The sequence below is a fragment of the Urocampus carinirostris genome, chromosome 18, assembly GCF_059441175.1.
Source record: "Urocampus carinirostris isolate Australia breed hairy pipefish chromosome 18, RoL_Ucar_1.0, whole genome shotgun sequence".
Classification (NCBI taxonomy): domain Eukaryota; kingdom Metazoa; phylum Chordata; class Actinopteri; order Syngnathiformes; family Syngnathidae; genus Urocampus; species Urocampus carinirostris.
This window is the reverse complement of record NC_142366.1, coordinates 9,234,922-9,256,535: the sequence shown is the minus strand read 5'-3', so window position 1 is coordinate 9,256,535 and position 21,614 is coordinate 9,234,922. Positions and strand designations below refer to the sequence as shown.

Genomic DNA, 21,614 nt, shown 5'->3' with positions numbered 1-21,614 from the left:
AAATGATTCAAGCTCAATATAATTTAATAACTTAGTTATGAAAACATTTAAATTTCTTGCCATAATGGAAATATTAAATATTTTATTCAGAAAAATGCATTTGTAATATACGGTATAATAAAAATAACAATCAGAAAATGGAGGACTTGTCCATTTCAATCAGAACATCATGGATTTTTTTTTGCTCTCCCTTATATCTGTGAGGCAAACATGTTACTTCTGAATCAATATGAGAGAATTTAGGAGCAAAAACGTTTACTGGCGTCAATGACCACATCAACAAATTCTCAACACTGAGTTCCCTTTTATTCTTAAAATTTTATGTACAAGTGCGACTGATTGAATGTACATTCAATATAAAGTTTATATACGCAATATTACATTGAACATGTCACAAACTGCACTAGTTCTCTCAAACATCATTTGTCCTGTCAACCCAGCAGAAACTTATTTCTTCGTGCAGTTTTTTATTTATAAATATTCTAGTGCTTGTTTTTCATTCTGGGGAAGTGGATTTTTTTTTATATAAAAATTGAGGCTGTAACTATGGAATGAAGCAGGAATTAAACTCCAAAATGTATCACGATTTGATTCATTTTTTTTCTTAGATTGGGGCCAAGGAAGTAAATTGTTAAATGAGAAGTGACATAATCAACAGAATAACAGTCTTCCTGTGGGAAAAACACAAGAAAATCTCCAGTAAAAAATATCTTCATACAAAAAGTCAAAACTTTTGCATTTCATTGGGAGAAAAGTGTATCAAAAGAACAAAATGTGGCCCGTTTGAAATTTTCTGAGGGGGTACAAGGAGATTAAGAAGTCGACGAAATCCTCCTCCGCACTTGTGGACCCCGCTTGTGTCTTGGGGAGGGCCTGCCGGGCTGGGCGGCCCCAGTAGCGAATGCCCGTGGCTCCTCGGGCCCTGTCAGCCTTGATCGCTGTCCACCGGGGGAGGGCCGCTGGGCAGGACGGTCGTGCCGCTGCCTGCTGCCGTCAGGTAACCTGCCACTCCTGGCCCTGTCGGAGGGACAGAATGTCATCTTTAAAATTATACTATTGACATTTCATTACAGTTGTATATCTTTATACAAGCACCTGTAATCACGAGAATTTTGGTACACAAGTTTTATTTGCAACAAAAAACTTACTCGTTAAATCCAGTTCACGAGCAGTCCCAGAAGCTACGAGTAGAGACCGCTCACCGCACGTGACTGCATCTCGCCAGCATCAGTCAAGTTTACACACTCAAACTTCTAAAAAAGTGCTGTAAACATCTTTGTGTGTACGTTTATTTAAAGTTTTAGTAACTTTAATTTTAAGTGTAAGTGCTTACATATCATCAACAGTCTCGAGCTCTGTCAACCTATACAATGATTAATAATTTAATCATTGCAAATTCTCCTTATTTATGTAGATATATATTCTCTGACTGGCTAGAGATCACACCCACCACCATCATTCCTGCAACAGAAACTTTACGCTCTACATTCCGGCTACAAACCCGAAACCAGAGTTGAAAATAAATGTGTGTAACGCAACTCCTTTTTCATGCTCAGTTACGCGGAACTGTGCAAATTTGGAAATAGGAGAAGTCAAACATTTACAACTCTTCCGCAACATCTAAAAAATGGCCAAAGTAAAATACACGGTTGCAGAGATTTTAGAACTGTAAACTGGTAAAATACAATTCTTAGTTTTCAGATTGTGATCAAATTTGACCTAAGACCAGGTAAGGCTTCATGCTATTGTCCTAGATGTTTTCCATCTGGGATCCCCATGCTACACTCAGCAGACAAGTGATTGCAGAAAAAAAATCCAGGAGAGAAAAGATAACCATTTCTCTGTGTTTTAACTTTGATTACTCAATGTTAGTAGCACTTTTAGTGATCATTTCAGTTTATGTTGCCTTTCAAAAGAGACCAAAAACTGTCAATATTCTTAAAAAGGTTCAAGGACAGCTTTATTTATTCTAAGTATGTCTTGGATTGATTTTTGAGGCAAATCTTACAGGATTGTTTAGTGGGGTTAAGCTTGTATGAAGAAATACCACTGTATATTTAAAATGGGCATGGTTGCCCAGCAACAGCCTTTTAAAACAAATCATGCATGTTTGGAGCCACGTCAAGATGAAACAAGATTTGGATGAATTTGACAAAGAACAGATAAGAGCTTCAAAAGCTAGTGTCCAAATTTGATGAGGAGGTGGCAATGTACAAATGGAGAGGCCGGGGCAATGGGATAAAAGAAGGAGGCAAGCATCTACCTGCTTAAGTGCAACAGAGAGGAGGGCTTTGAGGGCCCGACTGGGGGCTCTAGAGCCCCCCTCGCAATGGGCTGCTGGCGGCCAAGAGAGAGGGAGTGGAAACCCCTGAGCAGGAAACCAGGAGGAGGAGACAACCAAAAAGAGAGCAAGGTAGAAGGCAGTGGCAGCAGAGTCAGGATTAGGGCAGGGAAAAAAAGGTTAGTCATTTTTGAACACTGAGCATCTACCTGTCAGGTAACCAGCGGTCTGAGACTCGTTAATGAAGAGATCGTGCTTCTGGTCTTTGAAGGAGCTCCACACCGAAGATTTGGCCAGGATATCGTTCACCTGCAAACACCCGTCACAATCGTGTCGGCCTTTAGAGTGCAAATAAGTTGGAGTAGGTGCCTCAGACCTGTTCGCCGTATTGGAGGCTGCGCGTCATGGACTTGAGCGCCTTGACGATCTGGGCCTTGGTGGCAGATGGGTTCTCAACCGTCTCCAGGCCTACTCCTTCCAGGAGCTTGAGGAGGTACGGGACCAGGTTCACTCTGAGCGCCTGAAAACATTCTGTGAGGTCGATGACGTTCCATGGGGACTGCCAAAAAATCCTTACCTGAGCCACCAGTTCCGTCTGCTCCTTCTGGAACATGCGGTTAAGCGCTTCACAGGCCAGCCCAGCCATGTCCGCCCGGACCTTCATTCCAGTCATCAACGGGCCAATGGCCTCCAGGGCCGACATGGAGCGGACGCACAGCTGAAGGACAAACAGTTTATTTTGCAGCTAAACCGAAAATGTGCACAATGGTCCCAGAAAATTGTGTGCGAGTTTGTGGAAGACCAATCATGCTATATGTAGAAATAAATAGCGACAAATATATTGCATTGAAATAAATGAACATCATTAATATTGCGTCATATCTAAATATATGACATCAATGAGATTTATTCGTTATGCATTTTGTCATTTATTTATTTCGGTATTCATTTTGTTGTGTGTGTTGTAATCCATTTTGTTGCAAGAAAATGTTATTCAAACGATGCGACTGGTCAAACTGGCTGAGCTTTTTATCTATTGGTTGATCGTTGAAGAGGCTGAATATTCACCACTAATCAATTAAAAGGTGAAAACCTCAGGCTACTGGGCGGCCACCTCATTGAATAACATTCAACAAAATACATGAGCAAATAAATGACAAAATACATGACAAAACACACGACAGAACACACAAAATACCAAACAAAATAAATGACTGAATATACGACAAATTACCAGTACATAACAAAACGAGAATAAAAGACAAATTAGCCAACAAACTACACAACAAAATACGTAACAAAATAACAGAATAAACAACAAAATAAATAAAAATAAACAACAAACTACATGACAAAATGCATAAAAATTCACATCAAAATACAACACAGATGCCAAAATGGATAATTAAATGAATAGCATGAATGTCATATATTGAGGTATTTACATGATTTATTAATGTGTTCATTGATTTTATCGCACATATCTGTAGGTATTTATTTATGGACATGTCAGGATAGCTCCTCAATTAGAGTGATGTGAGCTGTGGATTACCTCATTATCGGAGAGGACGTGAATGAGTCGGATTGCGCTCTTGGGGATGGCATTGTTCTTATGGTTAAGTGCGGCGAGAACGCGAGGAAGGTGACCCAAAGGGGGCACCTGATCAGCAAGCTGCGATTGCGTGCTGAAGAGACAAACAGCTGCCGTGGTGACCGTCTCCAACGCCTCCCCCTGCAGCCGCGGTTCAACAAGTCAAAAAAAACCCTCATTTGTCATTTACTTTTGAATTTGTGGCCAGTCTCACATTGGGCTTGTTCTTCTCCAGCAGCTCAGTCAGTGTCTCCAGCAGTGACACCAGGAAATCGCGGGGCTTGCGCAGCACCCAACCAGGCTGGGCAATAAAGATGCGCAAGAAGACACCGCCGACTTCCAACTCGCCTTGTCCAGCTCCGTAGGCCACAGTGAAGTCCTCTGGCAACTAAGGGCGAATGAATTTTTATGCAAAAACCAAACTCGACAAACTCGTTCTTAATTTGAGTGGCGACAAGAAGTGTGTCCTGATTTTGAGCCTTCCATTTCACAAACTTACTTTCCAGTTGATGTCAGGATTATCTTTCTGCTGTTTAAAGTGCCTGCAAAAGAAAGAACAGTCAGGTATCGGGCTTCTCCTTCCTTTTGGGAAAGCAAGCATGAGGACTGACTCAAGCATCATCTCCCGCACGGTGGTGGACACGGTCTCTCGTGAACTGTCGTTCCAGATGAGCTCAGGATTTTCGTGCGTTCCCTCGAAAATGTGCACCGCCGCCTCCGCGTTGTCCCTCATGGCATCCATGAAGACGCTCGGGAGGAATCGGATCAGGGTCAAGCGGACCTGGCGCCAAAGGACAACGTCAAAAGTGGAGTCCTGTCAGACATCGATTTTGCCGCACTCACCTTAGGCCCAACCAGTTTGTCCGAAGTCATCTTGGAGAAAAGCTCGGCCGTCTGCGTGCGCACTTGTGGGTGGGTGCAGTTACAGAAGAGATCCAACAAGTAGATGAGCGCCCCTGGAAGAACAGACAAACTATATTTTGTCTATATCCCAACAACGACAGCTCCAGAAAAGCACAATCAAGATGCTTTTGACAGAAACTATCTACCAGAAAAGAAAAGCATGACACCAACCTTTTGCCATTGCTTCTTTGACTATTTTGGTGTTGGATGTCAAAGCGTGGAGCGTTTCCAACACCATTTGCCTACCTGCAAAAACACACGTGAAAAATGCAGAACCACAATTGAAAGAAAGTATGGTGGACAGATCCAGCTGTACGAAGAAATAAATGTATACATGAATAGCTACTAATATGCCATGAAGCTATTTATTTACTTGTGGAATATTTCTTTTACATATAATAGGATCAGCCCTGCATAATAACGATCCTTTGATTTTTGACTGGACTTACTTGAGGGGAGGGAGTGGAGCAGCAAGAGAAGGTTGGACAGCACCAGTGACTCGGCAATGTTGCTCACACAATCTTGATTGGATGTGACTGTGTTGACCACCTGTCGGGAAAGTGGACGAGAAGGTCACCAGAAGACCAGAAGACATGGTATCCTTCTTTGTGTGATGTTTTTGCACCTCCAGCACGAGCTGCTGTACCCTGCCAGCGCCATGGACCCGCAAAAGGGAGAAGAGCAGCTTGAAATGTCCGATGCACTCCGTCTCGGAGCCTGCGAGCATTACGCGACTTGCTTCAGTGTTTGCTCGTGAGTAAAGGGGAGCGGCGGGGGTGGCATCTTACCGGGGTTGTTCTTGATGACGTTGCGCAGGGCCTCTAGTGCCATCTCAGCGAAGCGCAGCCTCTCAGCGTGTTGCTGGGACTCCACCTTGTTGCTCTGACTCATGGCCAGCAGTGTGTGCAGGTATTGTGCCTGCGAGCCGACGTAATCCAGCAGGCTGGCCGCAAACACTTTGGGAAACTGCAGGTCAGGAAGTAAAAATGGCTGTGAGCAAATAATCTGCAATAGTAATATGGGGAGCTCACCTCTAGTGGGAAAGTCGGTTGTTCGTTGTAGACCCTAACAAAAATCTCTCCAACGATGAGTTCTTTGCTGTGCTCGCTGAATACAAAGTCAGCACCAAAGCTCTCGTCGTTGTCCCCCTGTCAAGACAGGACGTTAGTCTAAATAAAAGACATTCACACTTGACACTTGAAACATCACATTTAAAACTTTACTCTAAAAGCTATTTTGGAGTCATCATGAATGTTACAAATAGTGCCTACCTGCACAGTGGTCACACATGATGAAACTGCAAGCGGCATTGAATGCCGAAAGCAAAGCACAACTTTTGGTGAGGTTGATTTAGCCTTCGGGTAGCCACTAAATTATCAACACTCTGTGCCTGCCCTTGCGCTGTGCCCGCCTTTCCTGCATGGCCTTCCTCATGCCATGTTCTACGAGTGTGTCTGAACTTTAGCATGTCTTTTCTTGCCTCACTCTAATGGAGAAATGCTTTTCAACTATACTTATTAATGGAACGAGAGATTTGATTTTTTTCTGAATAGCCTCTCAAATGAAGGAATTTAGTGATCCAACGAGTGTAGTGTTCAAAAGGTAATGTAGTCTCTTTTCAAAGATTGTATAACTTAAGGAGGAAAAGGGCAGACAGTTACAGACCATTTCTAAATGATTTGAAGAAGAAGTCCACACGTTATATGTCACTTGCACTAACCTAAATAAAACTAAACAAAAGCCACTCTCACCCGTCTAATATTCCCATCTTGTTGACACTCCAGAAACTCCAGCAGCTCAGCTCTTGTTCCGTTGTTCCAGATGAGGTAGGGGTTCTCTGTGTTGCTATTCAGCAGTTTCAAGACCTTGGAAGAGCAAACAAAGGCCGCTCTGAGTTCCATATGCACCTTTCCAGGACCGCAGTTTAGCCAACCTCTGCTGGAGATCCAGAGGCCAGCTTCCTGGCGATGTAAGGCGTCAGCATGGCGGCCAAGCTCTTGCGGATGCTAGGGTTCTCCGGGGGGACGCTTTGAACGCCGTTGGTCTCCGAAGCGGGGTTGCCTCCGTGCAGTGACGGTAAGTAGCCCCCCAGCCGGCTGAGGGACAGCAAGCTGAGCTTGGCCAGGTTGTTGGACACCTCCTGCTGGTTTGTGTCCTGGCTGGTCTTGACGCCGCTCTCCTCCAGGGTGTAGTCGTAGTTGAAGAGGTGCACCAGCAAGTGCCAGAGCACGCCGGCGTGGTACAGTTGTGTCTGCAGGAAAAAGTCCACTGCAAAGGAGCTGACGCACTGCACCGCCAGGGCTGCTGTTTTTGGGAGACCCTAAGAGAAGATGGCAAAAACGCAACCTCGTACAAGTCGACCGGCAGATTTCCCCGAAGCTGGTTATTTATATGCTTACCTTTCCATAGTACAAGATGTGACAGAGGTCTCTGATGATGAATGGCAGCTCGATGATCTTTTCTCGGCATTCCTCGAATTGTGCTGCCACGCTGTAGCACTTGCAGATGTGCCCGCACACCTGGGACAGTTCTCGCATTTAGTGTTTTTTATACAAAGAAAGGAAGGCGTCCTGTGTGCTGACTTACCTGAACAGCCATGTCATTAGCCTTGCTGGATGCCGTCAACACAGAGACGCATCGGGAAAGCGCCTCCAGCAACACCTGGAGATTTTGACAGTGCGTTGTCACTATTATGTGTAGCGTTGAATAAATTATTCAAAAGAAAAACATTAACCTCAATTCCGTTCTCACGTCGGAGTTCCTCAGCATTAAGGGCCGAGCAGTTAACAGTGTGAAAGGCAAGTTCGGTGGCGGCTGGCAGAAGGGGGGAAGTCTTAGAGAAGAGGAGGTCATCTTGAGTCTCCATGGTGATGGTTTTGATGAGCATTGGGTAGCCAGCATATTTGTAGGGTTCCAGATCTAAAGACAAAACAGCAGCAGTAGTTGAGACAATCCCCTGTACAACATTGGGACTTTTTGGAGAACGATTGATGCTGGCCAGTGTTTTCATACCATCCTTGTGCCGGTTGAAAAGGATGCTTTGGGCCTTGAGGATGAGGATGATATTTTCCGGGTCGGGTCCATCCAGGACTCGAGACGACTTTGTGCAAAGGAACTCGTAGGCCTTGTTGACTTTTTCAAACATATCCTGAGAGAGTGGAAATAAAAAGGTGGGTATGCAAAAAAATAAATTATTACAATAAGCAAACAAAAAGAAAGCCCACCCTGCCGTCTGGATTCTTGTCCGGATGATATTTCTGTGCTAGCCTGAAGTAAGCTTTTCTGATCTTGCTCTCCTCGTGCCTTTCCCAGAGAGAAAAAAGAAGTACGTGAGGCACTCGGAGATAATCCAAGCCGTGTGATTGAGAATGGAGTAAAATAACTCACATTCCTTGTCCCTTGGGGAGATTGAGCACTTCATAAGCGTCATCTATTGACATGGAGGGAGGCTTCTTTTCAACCTCCTTCTTCCATGCTTCAAGCGTGTCCTTAAGCAGCTTGACCTAAGAGGTGAACAGTGTTTAAGCACGAGTTTTCCCGCAAAGAGACAAGAAAAAGCCACGTACAGCGTCTCGAATAGGCCAGTCGGGAAAGCGGACAATGTCACAGAGATGCCTGAGGTAGTAGATGTTGCAGAATAGCTCATTGTCCAGCTGGGGGAAGCTGATGACGGGAATAGGACAGTACTGGTAGAGAGCACGCGTGTTGCTCTGCAGCCTTGGGCTGAAATCGGCAATATGGGCAGCGATCTTCTCTATCATCATGCGCCTGAAAGACAGGGATGGTCAGTCCCGAGCTTTTCTCCTTCCAAATGAACTTCACACCTCATCTCGCAGCTCCAGATGGCCTCTGGGGTATCAAATTCTCCCAGGAAAATTTCAGAGAAGCGCTCAGCCTCGTAGTTCTCCAGATAGCACACCATGGCTTCAGGAAGGACTGGACCCAGAACGCTTCGCTGCACTATGTCCTGTCCTTTCGACTGCAGACACAAGCAGATGTGGGTGTTCATCATGAGTAGTTCCCAAATCTATGGTCGGAGTATTTAAAAAATATGACATCATCACCTCTTCCGATTTAAAGGCTTGTTTCAAGTGCGTATACTTGAGAAACCTGAAAGAACAAAAGATTTCCATCATACTCGATTCAAACCAGATTAAGAAAAGTGCGTTGTGCACCTTGCCACAGGAAGCACATTAGAGCCTGTGTACATCATGATGAAGAAGAAGACTCCTGTCAAGTAGAGCCGCTGCAAGTTAGGGTTGTCTTGCATCACCTGGTACAGGACGTTGGCCACTTTTTCCACCAGAATAGGGTCGAATGTCAAGAGAAGCTGAAAAAAACACCCTATTTGTTTTCAAAAGTGGACCATTTTCAAGTTCAGTCTACACTGGCATCCCATATTACCTGGACAATATGAGGCAAGCAAGCACTGTCAGATACCATCCTCTTGATCTTTGGTAATGGGCGAATAATAGCATTATCCTGATCCCTGGAAAAGAAGAAAAATGAATGACGAAGGTGTTGGTTGTCACGAATGACAGACAGAAGCCGCCGAGACCTGCTGGGGTAGTACGAGCACATTGTGATGAGCATGTTTAGGATGAGTGTGGCCAGGTCTGTCTCGTTCATTACCGCCTGCCCCGTGGCAAGCAGGCACCACTTAAGCTGAGGGACGGCCTGTAAGGGGCGCCATCCATCCATGCCCTGGGCCCAGCAGCGCGTCTTGGCTGATAGGATGCCCGTATTCCAGAACTCCTGCATCTGAATTTTAAAAAAAAAAAAAAAGGTTTGGAGTAGCATCAACATGTCTGTGTGACGGAACATCTGCACCTCTTCAAACGAGAATGGTCCTCTCCTTTCCTTGTCCGCATTTCCAAAGTACCACTCCTTCTCGCTCTCTCGCTTCATGTCAGGCGCCGCTTCCAAAACGTTACTCTACTCACAAAATGCTTATGAGATCAAACTAACGGACGGGAAAGCGAGGCCAAGCACATTTACACACCTGCAAGGGCACGGTGGCTCTGCTAGTATGCAGATGGGCTAAGGTCAGGAGGTCCACTAGGATGCGCACCCCGTTGGAGTCCATTATGTCCTTTACGTTTTTCTGCAGCAAAAAAAAAAAAACAAGATAAAATCTGTTGTTGAGGGTAGTTCTGGCGTTTTCAAATGCACTTACTCTGTTGAGAATCAGCTTGTTCAAGAAAAGAATGAGTCGGTCTCTTTCCAGCTTGTCTGAACACTGAAAAGGCGCAATTTCACAGTCGGGCCAAAAGCAGAAAGGTTTAAAGAGAGCCCCTCGTGCCCTCACTCACGCGGTCCAGCATGCCCACAATGTATTTGGTGTCCGTGAAGGGCCCGATCTCTTCGAAGCACTTGCCGTAAACGATGGTTAGGGCCTGTAGGCATAGGCACTTCATGGCCACTTTGGGCGTGAGCAGGAAGCGGTGGTACAGCTCATTGAAGAACTCGTACCTAGGAGGCGGAAGAGGCCCGAGCAAAGGATCAGGCTAGACCAATGAGAACACAATGCCTTAATTTCTTACGATCTCTTGATGGCGCTGGATTCTGCGTTTTCATCTTCCTCCAGCAAGAGGCGCAAGTAGTAGTCACCTATTTTGATCTCGTCAGAAAGGCACTCGTATTTCACCTGCAGGGACATCAAGGGCAATCTTCAAATGATGACATCACAATGAAGAGCCAATACCGGTCAAAAACCTCAAACTCCTGGTGGTTCCAAGAGATGACGGTGGCGTTGCCTAGCTCGCGGTCCACGTTAAAGGCACGCATCTCCCCCTCCAGCGCGTCTCGCAACTCCTCTCTGGTCTTCAGATTCCAGATCAGGTTGGAACGCGCATGGTCAAGCTGGAATCTTCAATTCACAATGTCAGATATGGTGGTGCAGCTTGGCAAAACTTGGGAGTCTGGATCAGGCCACCTACCTATAGTAGAAAAGCTCCCAGTTGGCCTCAATCTTAATCCGCTGTCTTCGCTTTCTCAGGATGACTGGCTTTTGATTGGCATTCTACGACATGAACCAAGAAATCAGTGATAATCAGTAATAAGCCTTTCAAATGTATCCATGCACTTTTCACGCTTATTGACACGAGGAACATACAAACAAAAATCCCATTCTTTAAACGACCTACTGATGTTCTGAATGAATGGGATAATTTAACACTCAAATCAATGGAGAAAACGTTCACAGACAGGCTTTACATATTTTATGAGTATATCTCTTCCTTGCTGCCAAAATTTTAATCCGATGGTTTATTCAAATGAATCAAATGATAAGGAGGGATGCAAGGAACACACAAAGCACACAAGGAAAAAAAGCATGGTGTCCCCGTCGGCCACTCACCAGGTTATTTCTGTCCTGCTACAATAGTTTGAGAGCAAAGGGGAGGGGCGGAGACAAGATGGCGTGATTATTGATTGGTGCATGAAACCTCACAAAATGGTGATCGGTTCTCAAGGGGCCAGCTCTTCAAGTTGAGCAGCACAATGATGGAAAACAGGCCAGACTGCTTCTCACCTCCTTCTGAGCGATGCCCATCTTATCCCTCCAGTGCAAGAGAACCAAATCTGCCTTCTCTTTTGCAAACTTCTCCACCTCTTTGGCTGCTTTGCCAGCGATGCGCTGCCACTCAGGCACCTTGTTGCGGTTGAGCAGGTCCTGCACAAAGCCAAAAACAATATCAATCAAAGAGAGCAGCCGAACCGTGATTTGCCAGTTGAGGTTGTTGCCATACTGTGGCAATTTTCAAGTTATCTCGGACGTGCATCCGATCTACGTCTTTCTCCGGTACTGGATCTGGACTGTCCATGTAAGCCAGCAGGCCTGTCGGCTACAAGCAAAAATGGAATCACAAAACCATCCCAAAGCTTTTCATTCGTTCACAGAGCAAAACCGTTACCAATATTCTCTTGAGAAGATTCATGGCAACGGGGTTCTCAGCCGTCCAGAGTCCCACCAGGTGCCGGCTTAACTGTCTAAAAACGTCAAACATGATGTTCAGGCTTTTCCATAGGAGGACGAGTGAGTTTCTGCCCCTTCCACCAACCTGTTGGTGAGCATCCTTTGGTCAGCGCTGATGGTGAACAAAGATGTGTGCAGATGGCGGGGAAGGGCCCCTTCACTCAGAGCAAGTTCTTGCATTTTGCTGGCGATTTCTTTATCACCTTCCTGGAGTCCAAAAAGGAAAGCATGTTAATAAAGAAGTTTAAGCCGTATACAAAACATTCTCTGTCACCTCAATGATGGCCTTCATCACCAGACCGGCTCCTTTGACGATGGCCATAGAAGGATGCTAAGAAGAATAAAACAGAATACAGTATATTTCAATCATTCCAAGTAAAAAAAGCCCATTTATTTCTTTGCTGTTCTGAGATGTTATGATAAAAAAATATGTTCCCGACCTGGAAAAGTTTGAAGAGTGTGCGGCCGTTGGAGGCCACCATCTCCAGCAGCATGTCAAACTGCTGGCCCTCAGTGGTCTCGCTGTAGGGGGCGCACAGGGCGAAAGTTAAAAAATCCAGCAGGGAGCTGATGACCAAAGCCCCGCTTCCTTGGTCCTGAAAGTCAACAATGAAGGTCAATAAAAGCCACTTGAAGGAAAAGCCTGCTCCACCTTGACCACCGTTAGAAATGAACTTACCACATTGGTGATGAACTTTTCAAGCAGGTTTTCCAGAAACTTCTTGGACGACAGCAGAGAGGCCTTGTTGAGCTGTTCTTGCCTCAGGTCATAGTCGTCGTGCATGGGCTGATTCAAGGAAGAGCAGCAGATGCTCGGAAGTGAAACGGGATCTAAGGCGCTCATGTGTAAAAACAAGGGAGGTGCTACTTACACACATCAGCGCGCATAGCATGTCGATAGCAGCGTGCGTCACACCGTTGTTGTTCCGTTTTAAAGCTTTCACCGTCTTGACTCCCAGTTTTTCCCTGAATCTAAAAAAAAAAGATTCTCACTATTTCGGATGACTGACTGGAACTCACGCTGCGGCATCTCCTACTTGGGGAGTTGAGTAAAGGCTTGAAAGCCAGCTTTGGAGGCCACCAGCCTGCGGATGGCCTGAAAGTGGCTCTCTAGCTCAGTGTTGAGCGCCGGGAGCTCCGCCTCCTGTGACAGCAAGGCCAGGATGGCGTTGTTGATCAGCTTCTCTTTGTTCTCGGAGAAAAGACCCTAGATTTAAGATGGCGGGGCAAAGGTGAGCTTCTGTGCTTTTGTAGATGGCAAAAGACTCGCAGGCGCTCACGTCTTGTGTGACTGCGTGCAAGACGCCACTGTAGAATATGTTGGCATTGAACCGGAATACTGCGTCGGCAAAGTTTCCATCTGAGGCGCAAAACAAAGATGGATCGTGTTATCTTATTGGAAAAAAATCCATCATTTATCAGTTAAGCTTCCACAATTTATGTTGGTCTGACTAAAGGGTGACGAGCGGCAACTGACTTGGAGGCGCAGCCAGGAACTTGAGGTGCAGGCTCTCCACCTCCTCGTCCACGGGTATGCTGAGGAGGCCCCATCTCTGGCCGCGCTGGGTTGAGGCCATCTTTACGCACACGTCCCTGTTGCCTGAGGCACGCACGCCGTCCAGGAGGCTGGCCAGCAGAGAGTCCCTAAACATAAGAGACCAGGTAGGGGTCATGGAACAATTTGACGACTGACGAAGTCAAACTAAACGCTAAGTCAGCCTTAATTAAGAGAAGTAAGGAGAATCAAAAAGATGTAGGCAGCTTGGTTAACAAGGATAGCCTATTCATTAAGAACACATTGAATAGAATCAAGCTCACTCGTGACTCCCAAATCGGACAAGGATTATCGAACTGTCAATACCGTTCGGTGGAGGAGTACTTTCTGATCTGGCCTCGGATGAATTCCACTGTAAACACTTGTGGGTTGTCCGCATCGCAGATGAGAGCAAACACCTGCAGATGAGAAAAAATCCAGTCCAGCCTTCTGATTACACAAAAGAGTTTGACGAGGTGACGATCAAACCTCTCCGAAGGGTTTGATGGTAACGATGTTGTAGGAGGCCGGATCTCTTTCCACCAAACATGTTTCGGTCAGGGCCAAGATTCGCTTGATGGGCTCCTGGAAGTCACATGACACATGAATCAACGAGAACTAACAAAAGGAATCTGATGACAATTATCTCTTTTTAGTCTTTTGTTCCAAACAACCTTCTGCTTAGCGTCTGTGTACCCACTTTAAAATTTTATGTTTATTTTTTGGTCTTTGACTTGGCACAAGACTTTTATTCCCTGGCATTATTTTGTTATCATTCACTTCATTTTTTACACAACAATGCCTTTCTAAAAGTGCCTTGTCAATTAAATTGAGCTGTCCTGACCAGGTGTCGCGGGGAGATCTTCTGCACAACGAACTCAGCCAGCGACGTGATGCTCTCGTCCGAGCTGTATTTCCCCAGCCGGTCGGTAACGAAGTTCTCAAAGCTGAGCGCCTCCTTCCTGAGCCTCAGCACGATGCCGATGAAGTTGCCCGCGTGTTCGATGGCGCTGCGGATGATGTCGTCACGGTGCTCTGAGGCAAACAGGTGCTGACAAAGGAAAAAAGGTCTTTCTCATCTTAAAAAAAGCCAAATGGGACCGCGATTCCAATGTTGCGGTGTCCGCACCAGCCGGCTGTAGCCGCCGTAGAGGATGCAGAAGCCGCCTTGGTAGTCAGAGATCTCCACAAAGCCCTCCACGTTCCGGTAGTCGTATGAGCATAACACCCGATTGGTGTGTGGGTCGATCTGGTCGATACCGCCCGGCGTCACCTCCAAGCTTACCGCTTTTCGTGTGTCGCTCCAGTGCTGCTTGTAGCAGTTATAGCGCTGACGAACGCACAATGAGATCAAAGTTAGTTGTAAAGTTGGCCAATCACAATGGTGTTCAATGAGAGTGTTGCCAAATGTTTTTGGTTCTTCCCCCTCCAACTTAAAAGCTATTTACCGTAAATTCCGGACTATAAGCCGCTACTTTTTCCCCAAACTTTCAACCCTGGGGCTTATTCAGTGATGCGGCCAATTTATGTAATTTTTCTAACAGCCGCCAGCAGCGCTCGAATTCAATGCACATGACGCGGCTTACAAGCTAAAAGCAATCGAGCAGTCCGATAAAGAAGGAAACAGAGCTACTGCTCGCAAGGTAAATTACCTTGCGAGCATGTTGCTAGCGTGTTTTTGATTAAGGGAGCGTGGAACGTCGTCTATAAGACCAAGTCTCTTACCCATACTGGGGAAGACAACTTTGATGACGTCAATTATAAGGAGATAGATGAGGACGGTTTACCGTGGTTTCTGCAAGAATGGATTGTTTTTTTTAACAGGTCGGTTCACTGTGTTGCGAGCGTGTTTCTAGTAGCGTTTTGCTACCCTTCACAGGCACGGTTTGGGATGAAAGTTATAATATTATATTAAAGCTTTGAAAACTCTCTAGGTGTACCGTCTTTCTTTGTAAATATGTGTAACCATGTATAATATGTATTTGCAACTGTATATTTTTGTATTTATTTTGGACACTTATTCTGATAAGTCTTGCACTGACCAATTAAAAAGAAGGGGCGTAACAGACGTGGGGGATGACGGGAAGTGGGGACCGGTAAAGGTGAGTCTTTGTGGACACGGCAGACAATAGTGGATATATATTTTTCCCACCCTTACCTTTGGAAATACACACTTTTTTTCCTTGGATTACTTTTAACGGGACCCGGACTCTGCAGGTCTGTAACCAATCGTTTTCCGTTATTTTGCCGGCTGTGGTTTTTGGACTGTGAACTTTGTGTTCAGTTAAAATCGCGGGACTCAAAGTTGGGTTTGGGTTAATTTTATGATTACGTTACGTATTTTAATTTGGGCGCATGCGGCTTATATACAAGTGCGGCTTGTGTAAGTACAAAAGCGACTATCCTCTCAAAATGTGGTGGGTGCGGCTTATAATCAGGTGCGCTCTATAGTCCGGAATTTACGGTAATTACTTTTAGACATGGGAAAATTAAATATTCAATACGAATAATGCAACATAAAAAGTGGACTGTCTTGTACTTACCCTCCCGGTGATTTTCCCTTCTGAAAATTCTGTTCGGAATCTCTGAAATGACGAAAGCCCCGGTAAGCAAACGCAAGCTACGTTTGGACAGAAGTTGTGCACGATGGCCCTCACCAGAGCTTCTGTGAGCAGCTCGGTCCGATGCTCCGTGGAAAACTTGAGCGTCTCTGACTTCTTGCCAGTTCCTTTCCGGAAGGTGAGGCTGAACTCTGTTCCTTGGCCTTTCCCCACTGGGCCGATGCCGCAAATGTCTCCATAAGGCCACTGGCAAAGTGATGTGGGAAAGTTCAGGGAAACAATCACCAGGGGAACTTCTCCAGCGGTCACAAACCTGATTTGTTACTTCCAGAGTGGCGGGGTTGTACGTGGTGATGCCATGCGTTCCAACAGAGAAGACACGCTTGTACCTGAAAGATGTGAAAGGAGGTGGCACAGGTAAGCAGAAGTCATCAGGATTGCAACCACGGATTTCTCCCTAAAAACTGTTTTATTGGATCTGGCTCATGACCACGATATGAAGGTTTGATTTTTTGAAGACTTGGCTTCTCTCGCTCACATTCTCTTTTTTTCCCATAAAAATCATTGTGAGGCTGCACAAGTTTAGCTCAGAGCCATTATTACAATGACTTAAGGCCAAGAGACAGGACACGCAGTGGCCCGAGGCCCGTCCTGCTATCCCATTTATGGCGGGCTGTTCATTTTCCCCTGGCTAGCATGACACCACAAACAGTTAACAGGAAAAAAATACCAACCAACTAAAAAGAACCAGCTTTTTGTGCATAGAAAGGAAAAAAATCAGGACGAGAAGACAAGGAATTTGGGTTAGCCAAATGGAATGAAATTGTTTGGTAAAACTGGCAAAGGGACTTAACAAGTGCAGCATATTTTTCAACAGGCAAGTGTGGAAGAGAGCGTCTTGTCTGGCTTCAAAGTTATCAAAAATTCCATAAGCAAATAGATCTAAATCAGTGCGTACAAAAACAACTGGGTTTAGCAGTGAGATAAATCCCCCCCTCCACCTTTTTGGTGGCCTTTTCCCATTGAAAAAGGTAACTACCTTATAGCAGTCTTTTCGACATTCGAAGTGTGGTTTCATACAGTGCAGTTAATGAGCAAACAAGCAGATGGTTATGAGCAGGCTGCACAGGTCAAAAGCTGACATCAGGATAATTTTACCCACGGCACACAATATATATACACACAAAAAACAGTGGAGATTCACTTCAAATCACATGATAAACAAAGCCCCTCATTGGCTTTCATACAAGCAGACAGATAGCGCACATATCCCGTTTCCTTTCCTTGATAAAATTTTGGTTTCACTCCAAAAGCTTTTCCTTCCACTTGTGATATTTCATAACCCAGCGGCTGAAGCAACTTCCTTTATGAGACAAAACCACTTCTCCTTCATTAAGCAAACAGAAAACTGAATAAATTTCATTGACGAAACAAATTGGTAGAATTTAAGATGAGTATTGAGCAAAAGGCTAAGTCCGCGTAGCCTCACTTGTTCTGACTGAAATATATGGAGCGTACTGCCTAGTCATAAATATGCCGTCTCTGTCTCTTTGCAGCCATTCAGACCTCAAGTGGTTAGGTTACGAAATGATTTTGCGGTCTCCCACCGGTCTCATTTGAAGAGTTGTGGATTTAAAAACTCCCTCACTTGGTGCATTGAATAAACTTCTAATGTAATCTTGAGCTTATTTGACAGCACAGGGATAAAACTTATAATTACAAAAAAATATTTTTGGACTTCTCTGAAAAGGTCAAAGCTACAACAGACATAGCGGGGTAGAGGCGTGAAAAGTAGAGCACTTACTTTCCCCTCCAAGAGTGCTTCGTTGTGTAGTAGCAGGCCAGGTCCTTGTTGTCCTTCAGAACGTTCATCTTTTCACAGGACCTGAGGAAGACAGCAGACGGCGCAATGTTGACCACGGCCAAAAAGTCGCCCAGATTTTGGCATCCGAGTATTCCAGAGTCCGGACGTCGGGATGCCATCTCCGAATGGCCGACAGTGGTTTCATGCTGCACCGACACGCACGCTTCACGCGTGCCTTCAACATTCAGCGCCATGATGGGAAAAAACACCACTGGGCTAACACATATCATCTGGCAGCTTCTCCGCTGCGCTCCAGCTTCAATCGATTGAGTCACTCACAATTGATTACGGATGCAGTCAGGAGGTCAAGGGTCTGTCACGCATCAATCACTCATCAAACAAGTCAGTAAAAAGAAAAAGTGGATTTTTATGACATTTGCGAGGCCTGTACAACTACAATATGGATTTGAAAACTAGGATTTCCTCAAATGAAACTACAAATCAGACATTGTAGGCAATTGGGAGGAATCATTCATATCTGCGTAGTCGATGCTCGATTTGCCAGGAAAAGTCAGACTCCAGCTTTCCCGTCCTCTACTCTCGTGCAAATTTAAAGAATGTCTGCATGAAAAGCAAATGACAAGAATTTACTTAGTAATATTTGCCCATGTTTCCAGAAATAACGGCTAAAAAATGTGGTCTTGGTCAAGACGTTTGACACTTTGTGCATAGGAGACATAAAAATAAATTTGACTTCCAGGATTGAGTCATGTGACAAGCCATCCTGGAACCAGCCCACATTTCCTGTTTGAAGTGGATCAATAGTGAGAGGGGAAAAATGGAGCACGTAGAAAAAAGAAAACAATAGCCGTATACCAGAAGTGTCCCAACAGTTTGAGTGGCCTCTTAAAAAATAATAACATTGGATGAAAGGGCCAAGAAAAAAATTGGGATTTTTTTTTTGTCAGTCAAACTGGACAACAATTATGAATTTAATCCAGACAAATTTTACTTTCTTAAGGTTTTATTTGTTAAATTATGCCACCTGCAAATAGAATGTGCACCTTGTTGAGACATACATGGCTTGCGCAATCAAAAATGTATCATGTGCACATTTTTGTTATATGGCACCGAGTGAAGTTTGTAACTGTTGTAAACATATCCTCCAGTCAAGCCATTCTGCCACTTATGCAAAATGACAGCTCACGATAACTTGAGGACAGACAGAACAAAACAAATAGTTTGGAAGATGTTGCCAGAAACTTCAAAAGTATTCTGCAAATAGAAATGAATGGAAAATTCAATTAAATGAAGTTTTTGCACGTTTTTAAGCTATGCCCGCAAAGAATGAAACACATCTCACTTGTACTGCACTGCACCGCATTTGAAACAACGGAATTATTAGTACTGATAAATTTGTCAACATAATAATTCGTTTGCTCGACCGGTAACCATTCAGATTTTTGATATTTTTAAAACAAATGAGGATCATACACACGAGGATTAAATGACAGAAAATAATAATCCACATATTGATGAGACAAATCAAGGCAGAGTTGTTGATTTTCTGGACGCAAAGCCTGATGCCAACTGCACATATTGTCAGGTAGAAAAAAATGTGTTCTCTGCAGATGCACTTTGGGTGCTGATTAAATCAAAGTTGGTTTATATTCCTATTTCCTCGACAGGCATCAGAGTGTGCAACCTGCACAGACTGCTCCAGTCAAACGCGGCGGCCTAAGACCTGGGCTAGCCCGGGTTGGTGGTCGTCGCCTCCACGCTGTCGCAATAACAAGAGCCTTTGAAAGGCCAGGGGGATTTTTGTTGATGGAGACGAAAAAGCTCAAGCGTCTTTGAGCTTCATCTTGTTGTGGTAAGATGAGCGACTAGCTAGCGCATCATTCGGCTAAGCTAGCATTAGCACTGAGCGGCGATGACGCGTGAGGCGTTTACCTGTCAAATGGCAGGCGGGTGCGAATTCCAGGCAGGCAAGCCTCCCTAGGCCCCCCGCCCTCGTCCTTGTGCCGTCTGTCGCCGGAGCCTGCTCGGCTTCTTTCGGTGCTATCGCTCACTTGCTTTTGGCCCCGCGACAGCGCTCAGGACGCAGCCATATTCCCTGCCAGCCTGCAGGCGTCAGTGCGCTTGCGCGACAGGCGCCTGTCATGCGGCGGTCAGCTGATTGGCTCGCCTTCACGCGGTGAGTCGGTTTGGCTGATTCCAGATCAGCTATTACCCACTTCAGGCTGTCTTTTCAAACGTCGTCATACGAATGAAACTGATTGGGAAGCAGTTTGCAACATCTTCTGTCTGTTTTCTCTGCCTTCCAAAGGTGAATCATTTCAGTAATTAATTTATATAAATTGGATATTTTTTCAGATTCCAGCTCAGGGGATTTTGTGAAAGTGGTCTGTGCAGACCTTTAAAAGGTTTTGAAAGGCTATACAAATAAACATGACTTAACTGTTTATTATCATCCATCCATCCATCCATTATCTGCACCGCTTATCCCCAGTAGGGTTGCAGGGGTGATGGAGCCCATCCCAGCTATCTTCTGGCAGTGGGCAGGGGACACCCTGAACTGGTTGCCAGACAGTCACAGGGCACACAGACAACTCACTCGCTCATTCACACCTTGGGACAATTTGGACCGGCCAATTAACCTGACATGCATGTTTTTGGAATGTGGGAGGAAACCTTCGTGTCCGGAGGAAAACTTGGGAGAACATTCAAACTCCACACAAGAAGGCTGGTAGCTGGATTTAAATCCCATGACCGTGCCGCGCAAACCACTTATCTGCTGTGCCAACCCATTTATTATCATTATCATTAATATTGTTGTTGTAAAAGGATAGTGGGGTGTTTTTCTTTTATGCGTTCTAAGGGATGAGCAGGGCACCTGTATGATGCGGCAGGGGTAAACCAGTGAAAGCTGTTGGGCCCTGCTGTTGAACAGAAGTGTGTTGTGTCACCCTGACCCGAGTGACATGACCGTTATCTTGTGTCCCGTTTCATCTGGATGGACGAAAGCATAACCAACTTAGGTGCCGAGGTGCCCAACTTGTTTGGGGGTTTTGGTTATGGTCCCAAAAAAATGTGTGTGTGTGTTTTTTGTGTGTGTGTTTTTTTTTTTGCTATTTTTTCCCCTTTTTATTTTCTTTTTAATTTCCTTTTTTAAAATTTTCTTTGTTATTGTATGTGTTTGTCTTGCTGTCGGTCATACCTCTTGAGGGATATGACCAAGGTAGATGGATAGATCTTAAGAATATTAACTGTTGTTTTTGTGAGTGTTTTGGAATATTTTTAATGTACATTAAATTTCTTATGAAGATGCAATTCCCCTGATAAGTGTTGTACACATATATTTGGATTTGAATGATTTTCGCAGAATCAAGACCAGCCGGCCTGTGAATCATAGATAGATAGATAGATAGATAGATAGATCCTTTATTCATCTGCTAAGAGTTGCTACCATAATAAAATACATCTAGAATTTGAAAAACGCTTAGTTGCTGTGCTTTCTAATGGTAAAACTAAAGAATTGAATAGTTAATGTGTGACCTAAATGAATGGGCCAATTTTACTTTTGAAAGATTTAACAGTCCCTTACTCAAGAAAAACGTTATAAAGGTGCATGGCTAAAAATCTATATTTTTTGTATAAAAAGAAAAAGACAGGTTAAACAGCCACGTTATCCGCCATCTTTATAGATTTATAATGTCCCTGACACTGCAACCCCCTCTTAACCTAAATGCAATCAAGTCGTCACCATAATTCCCTCTCAAGAATCAGAGATCAGAGTTTCTAAATGGCAAGCATCTGACATTGTGATCATAACTCACCTTGGGTGCAGGTAAAGAGGAAACATCTCGGCTTATGTCTATATCCAAAAGATGCAAACTGCTCAATTTGGAAGCCAGTATTTGATGGCCAATCATGCGCTGCCCCTTAGTCTTAATTCATTTAC

At 44.8% G+C, this 21,614-nt stretch overlaps 1 protein-coding gene across 3 annotated transcripts; it reads right to left on the bottom strand.

The window, feature by feature from the left end:
• Window positions 1-284: 284 nt before the first annotated feature.
• dnajc13 (dnaJ homolog subfamily C member 13) lies at window positions 285-19,786 on the bottom strand. Of its 3 annotated transcripts, XM_088322183.1 has the most exons (57): window positions 19,604-19,786; window positions 17,651-17,731; window positions 16,160-16,235; window positions 15,943-16,092; window positions 15,829-15,870; window positions 14,415-14,615; window positions 14,130-14,336; window positions 13,775-13,870; window positions 13,613-13,704; window positions 13,229-13,395; window positions 13,032-13,111; window positions 12,789-12,958; window positions 12,624-12,723; window positions 12,431-12,538; window positions 12,192-12,347; window positions 12,026-12,082; window positions 11,837-11,958; window positions 11,690-11,765; window positions 11,525-11,620; window positions 11,308-11,448; window positions 11,134-11,151; window positions 10,715-10,797; window positions 10,491-10,644; window positions 10,319-10,422; window positions 10,088-10,247; window positions 9,952-10,014; window positions 9,778-9,879; window positions 9,606-9,710; window positions 9,334-9,536; window positions 9,180-9,264; window positions 8,951-9,105; window positions 8,840-8,885; window positions 8,600-8,754; window positions 8,342-8,543; window positions 8,163-8,278; window positions 8,000-8,078; window positions 7,788-7,923; window positions 7,510-7,694; window positions 7,362-7,436; window positions 7,175-7,294; window positions 6,709-7,095; window positions 6,527-6,640; window positions 5,807-5,923; window positions 5,564-5,741; window positions 5,401-5,492; window positions 5,225-5,324; window positions 4,947-5,021; window positions 4,716-4,828; window positions 4,484-4,653; window positions 4,372-4,414; window positions 4,087-4,260; window positions 3,834-4,013; window positions 2,859-2,999; window positions 2,658-2,801; window positions 2,491-2,590; window positions 2,264-2,368; window positions 285-1,017 (listed from the first exon to the last, which is right to left on the bottom strand). In XM_088322183.1, exons 2-56 carry the CDS (start codon window positions 17,716-17,718, stop codon window positions 2,313-2,315), a joined length of 6,735 nt encoding a protein of 2,244 aa, XP_088178309.1. In that variant the 5' UTR covers window positions 17,719-17,731; window positions 19,604-19,786; the 3' UTR covers window positions 285-1,017; window positions 2,264-2,312. The 3 variants fall into 3 exon arrangements, with proteins under 3 accessions (XP_088178309.1, XP_088178307.1, XP_088178308.1); XM_088322181.1 differs by lacking the exon at window positions 2,264-2,368; XM_088322182.1 differs by lacking the exons at window positions 2,264-2,368; window positions 11,134-11,151.
• Window positions 19,787-21,614: the final 1,828 nt, after the last annotated feature.

Bases quoted from the DNA above. Each gene is read 5' to 3' on its own strand.
- dnajc13 (XM_088322181.1), bottom strand. From the start codon at position 17,718: ATGAACGTTCTGAAGGACAACAAGGACCTGGCCTGCTACTACACAACG. The intron at 11,959-12,025 runs GTGACAGAGAAT...TTTGGACTCCAG, and splicing joins TGATGAAGGCCATCATTGAG to GAAGGTGATAAAGAAATCGC. The intron at 9,880-9,951 runs GTAAGTGCATTT...TTTTTGCTGCAG, and splicing joins ACAAGCTGATTCTCAACAGA to AAAAACGTAAAGGACATAAT.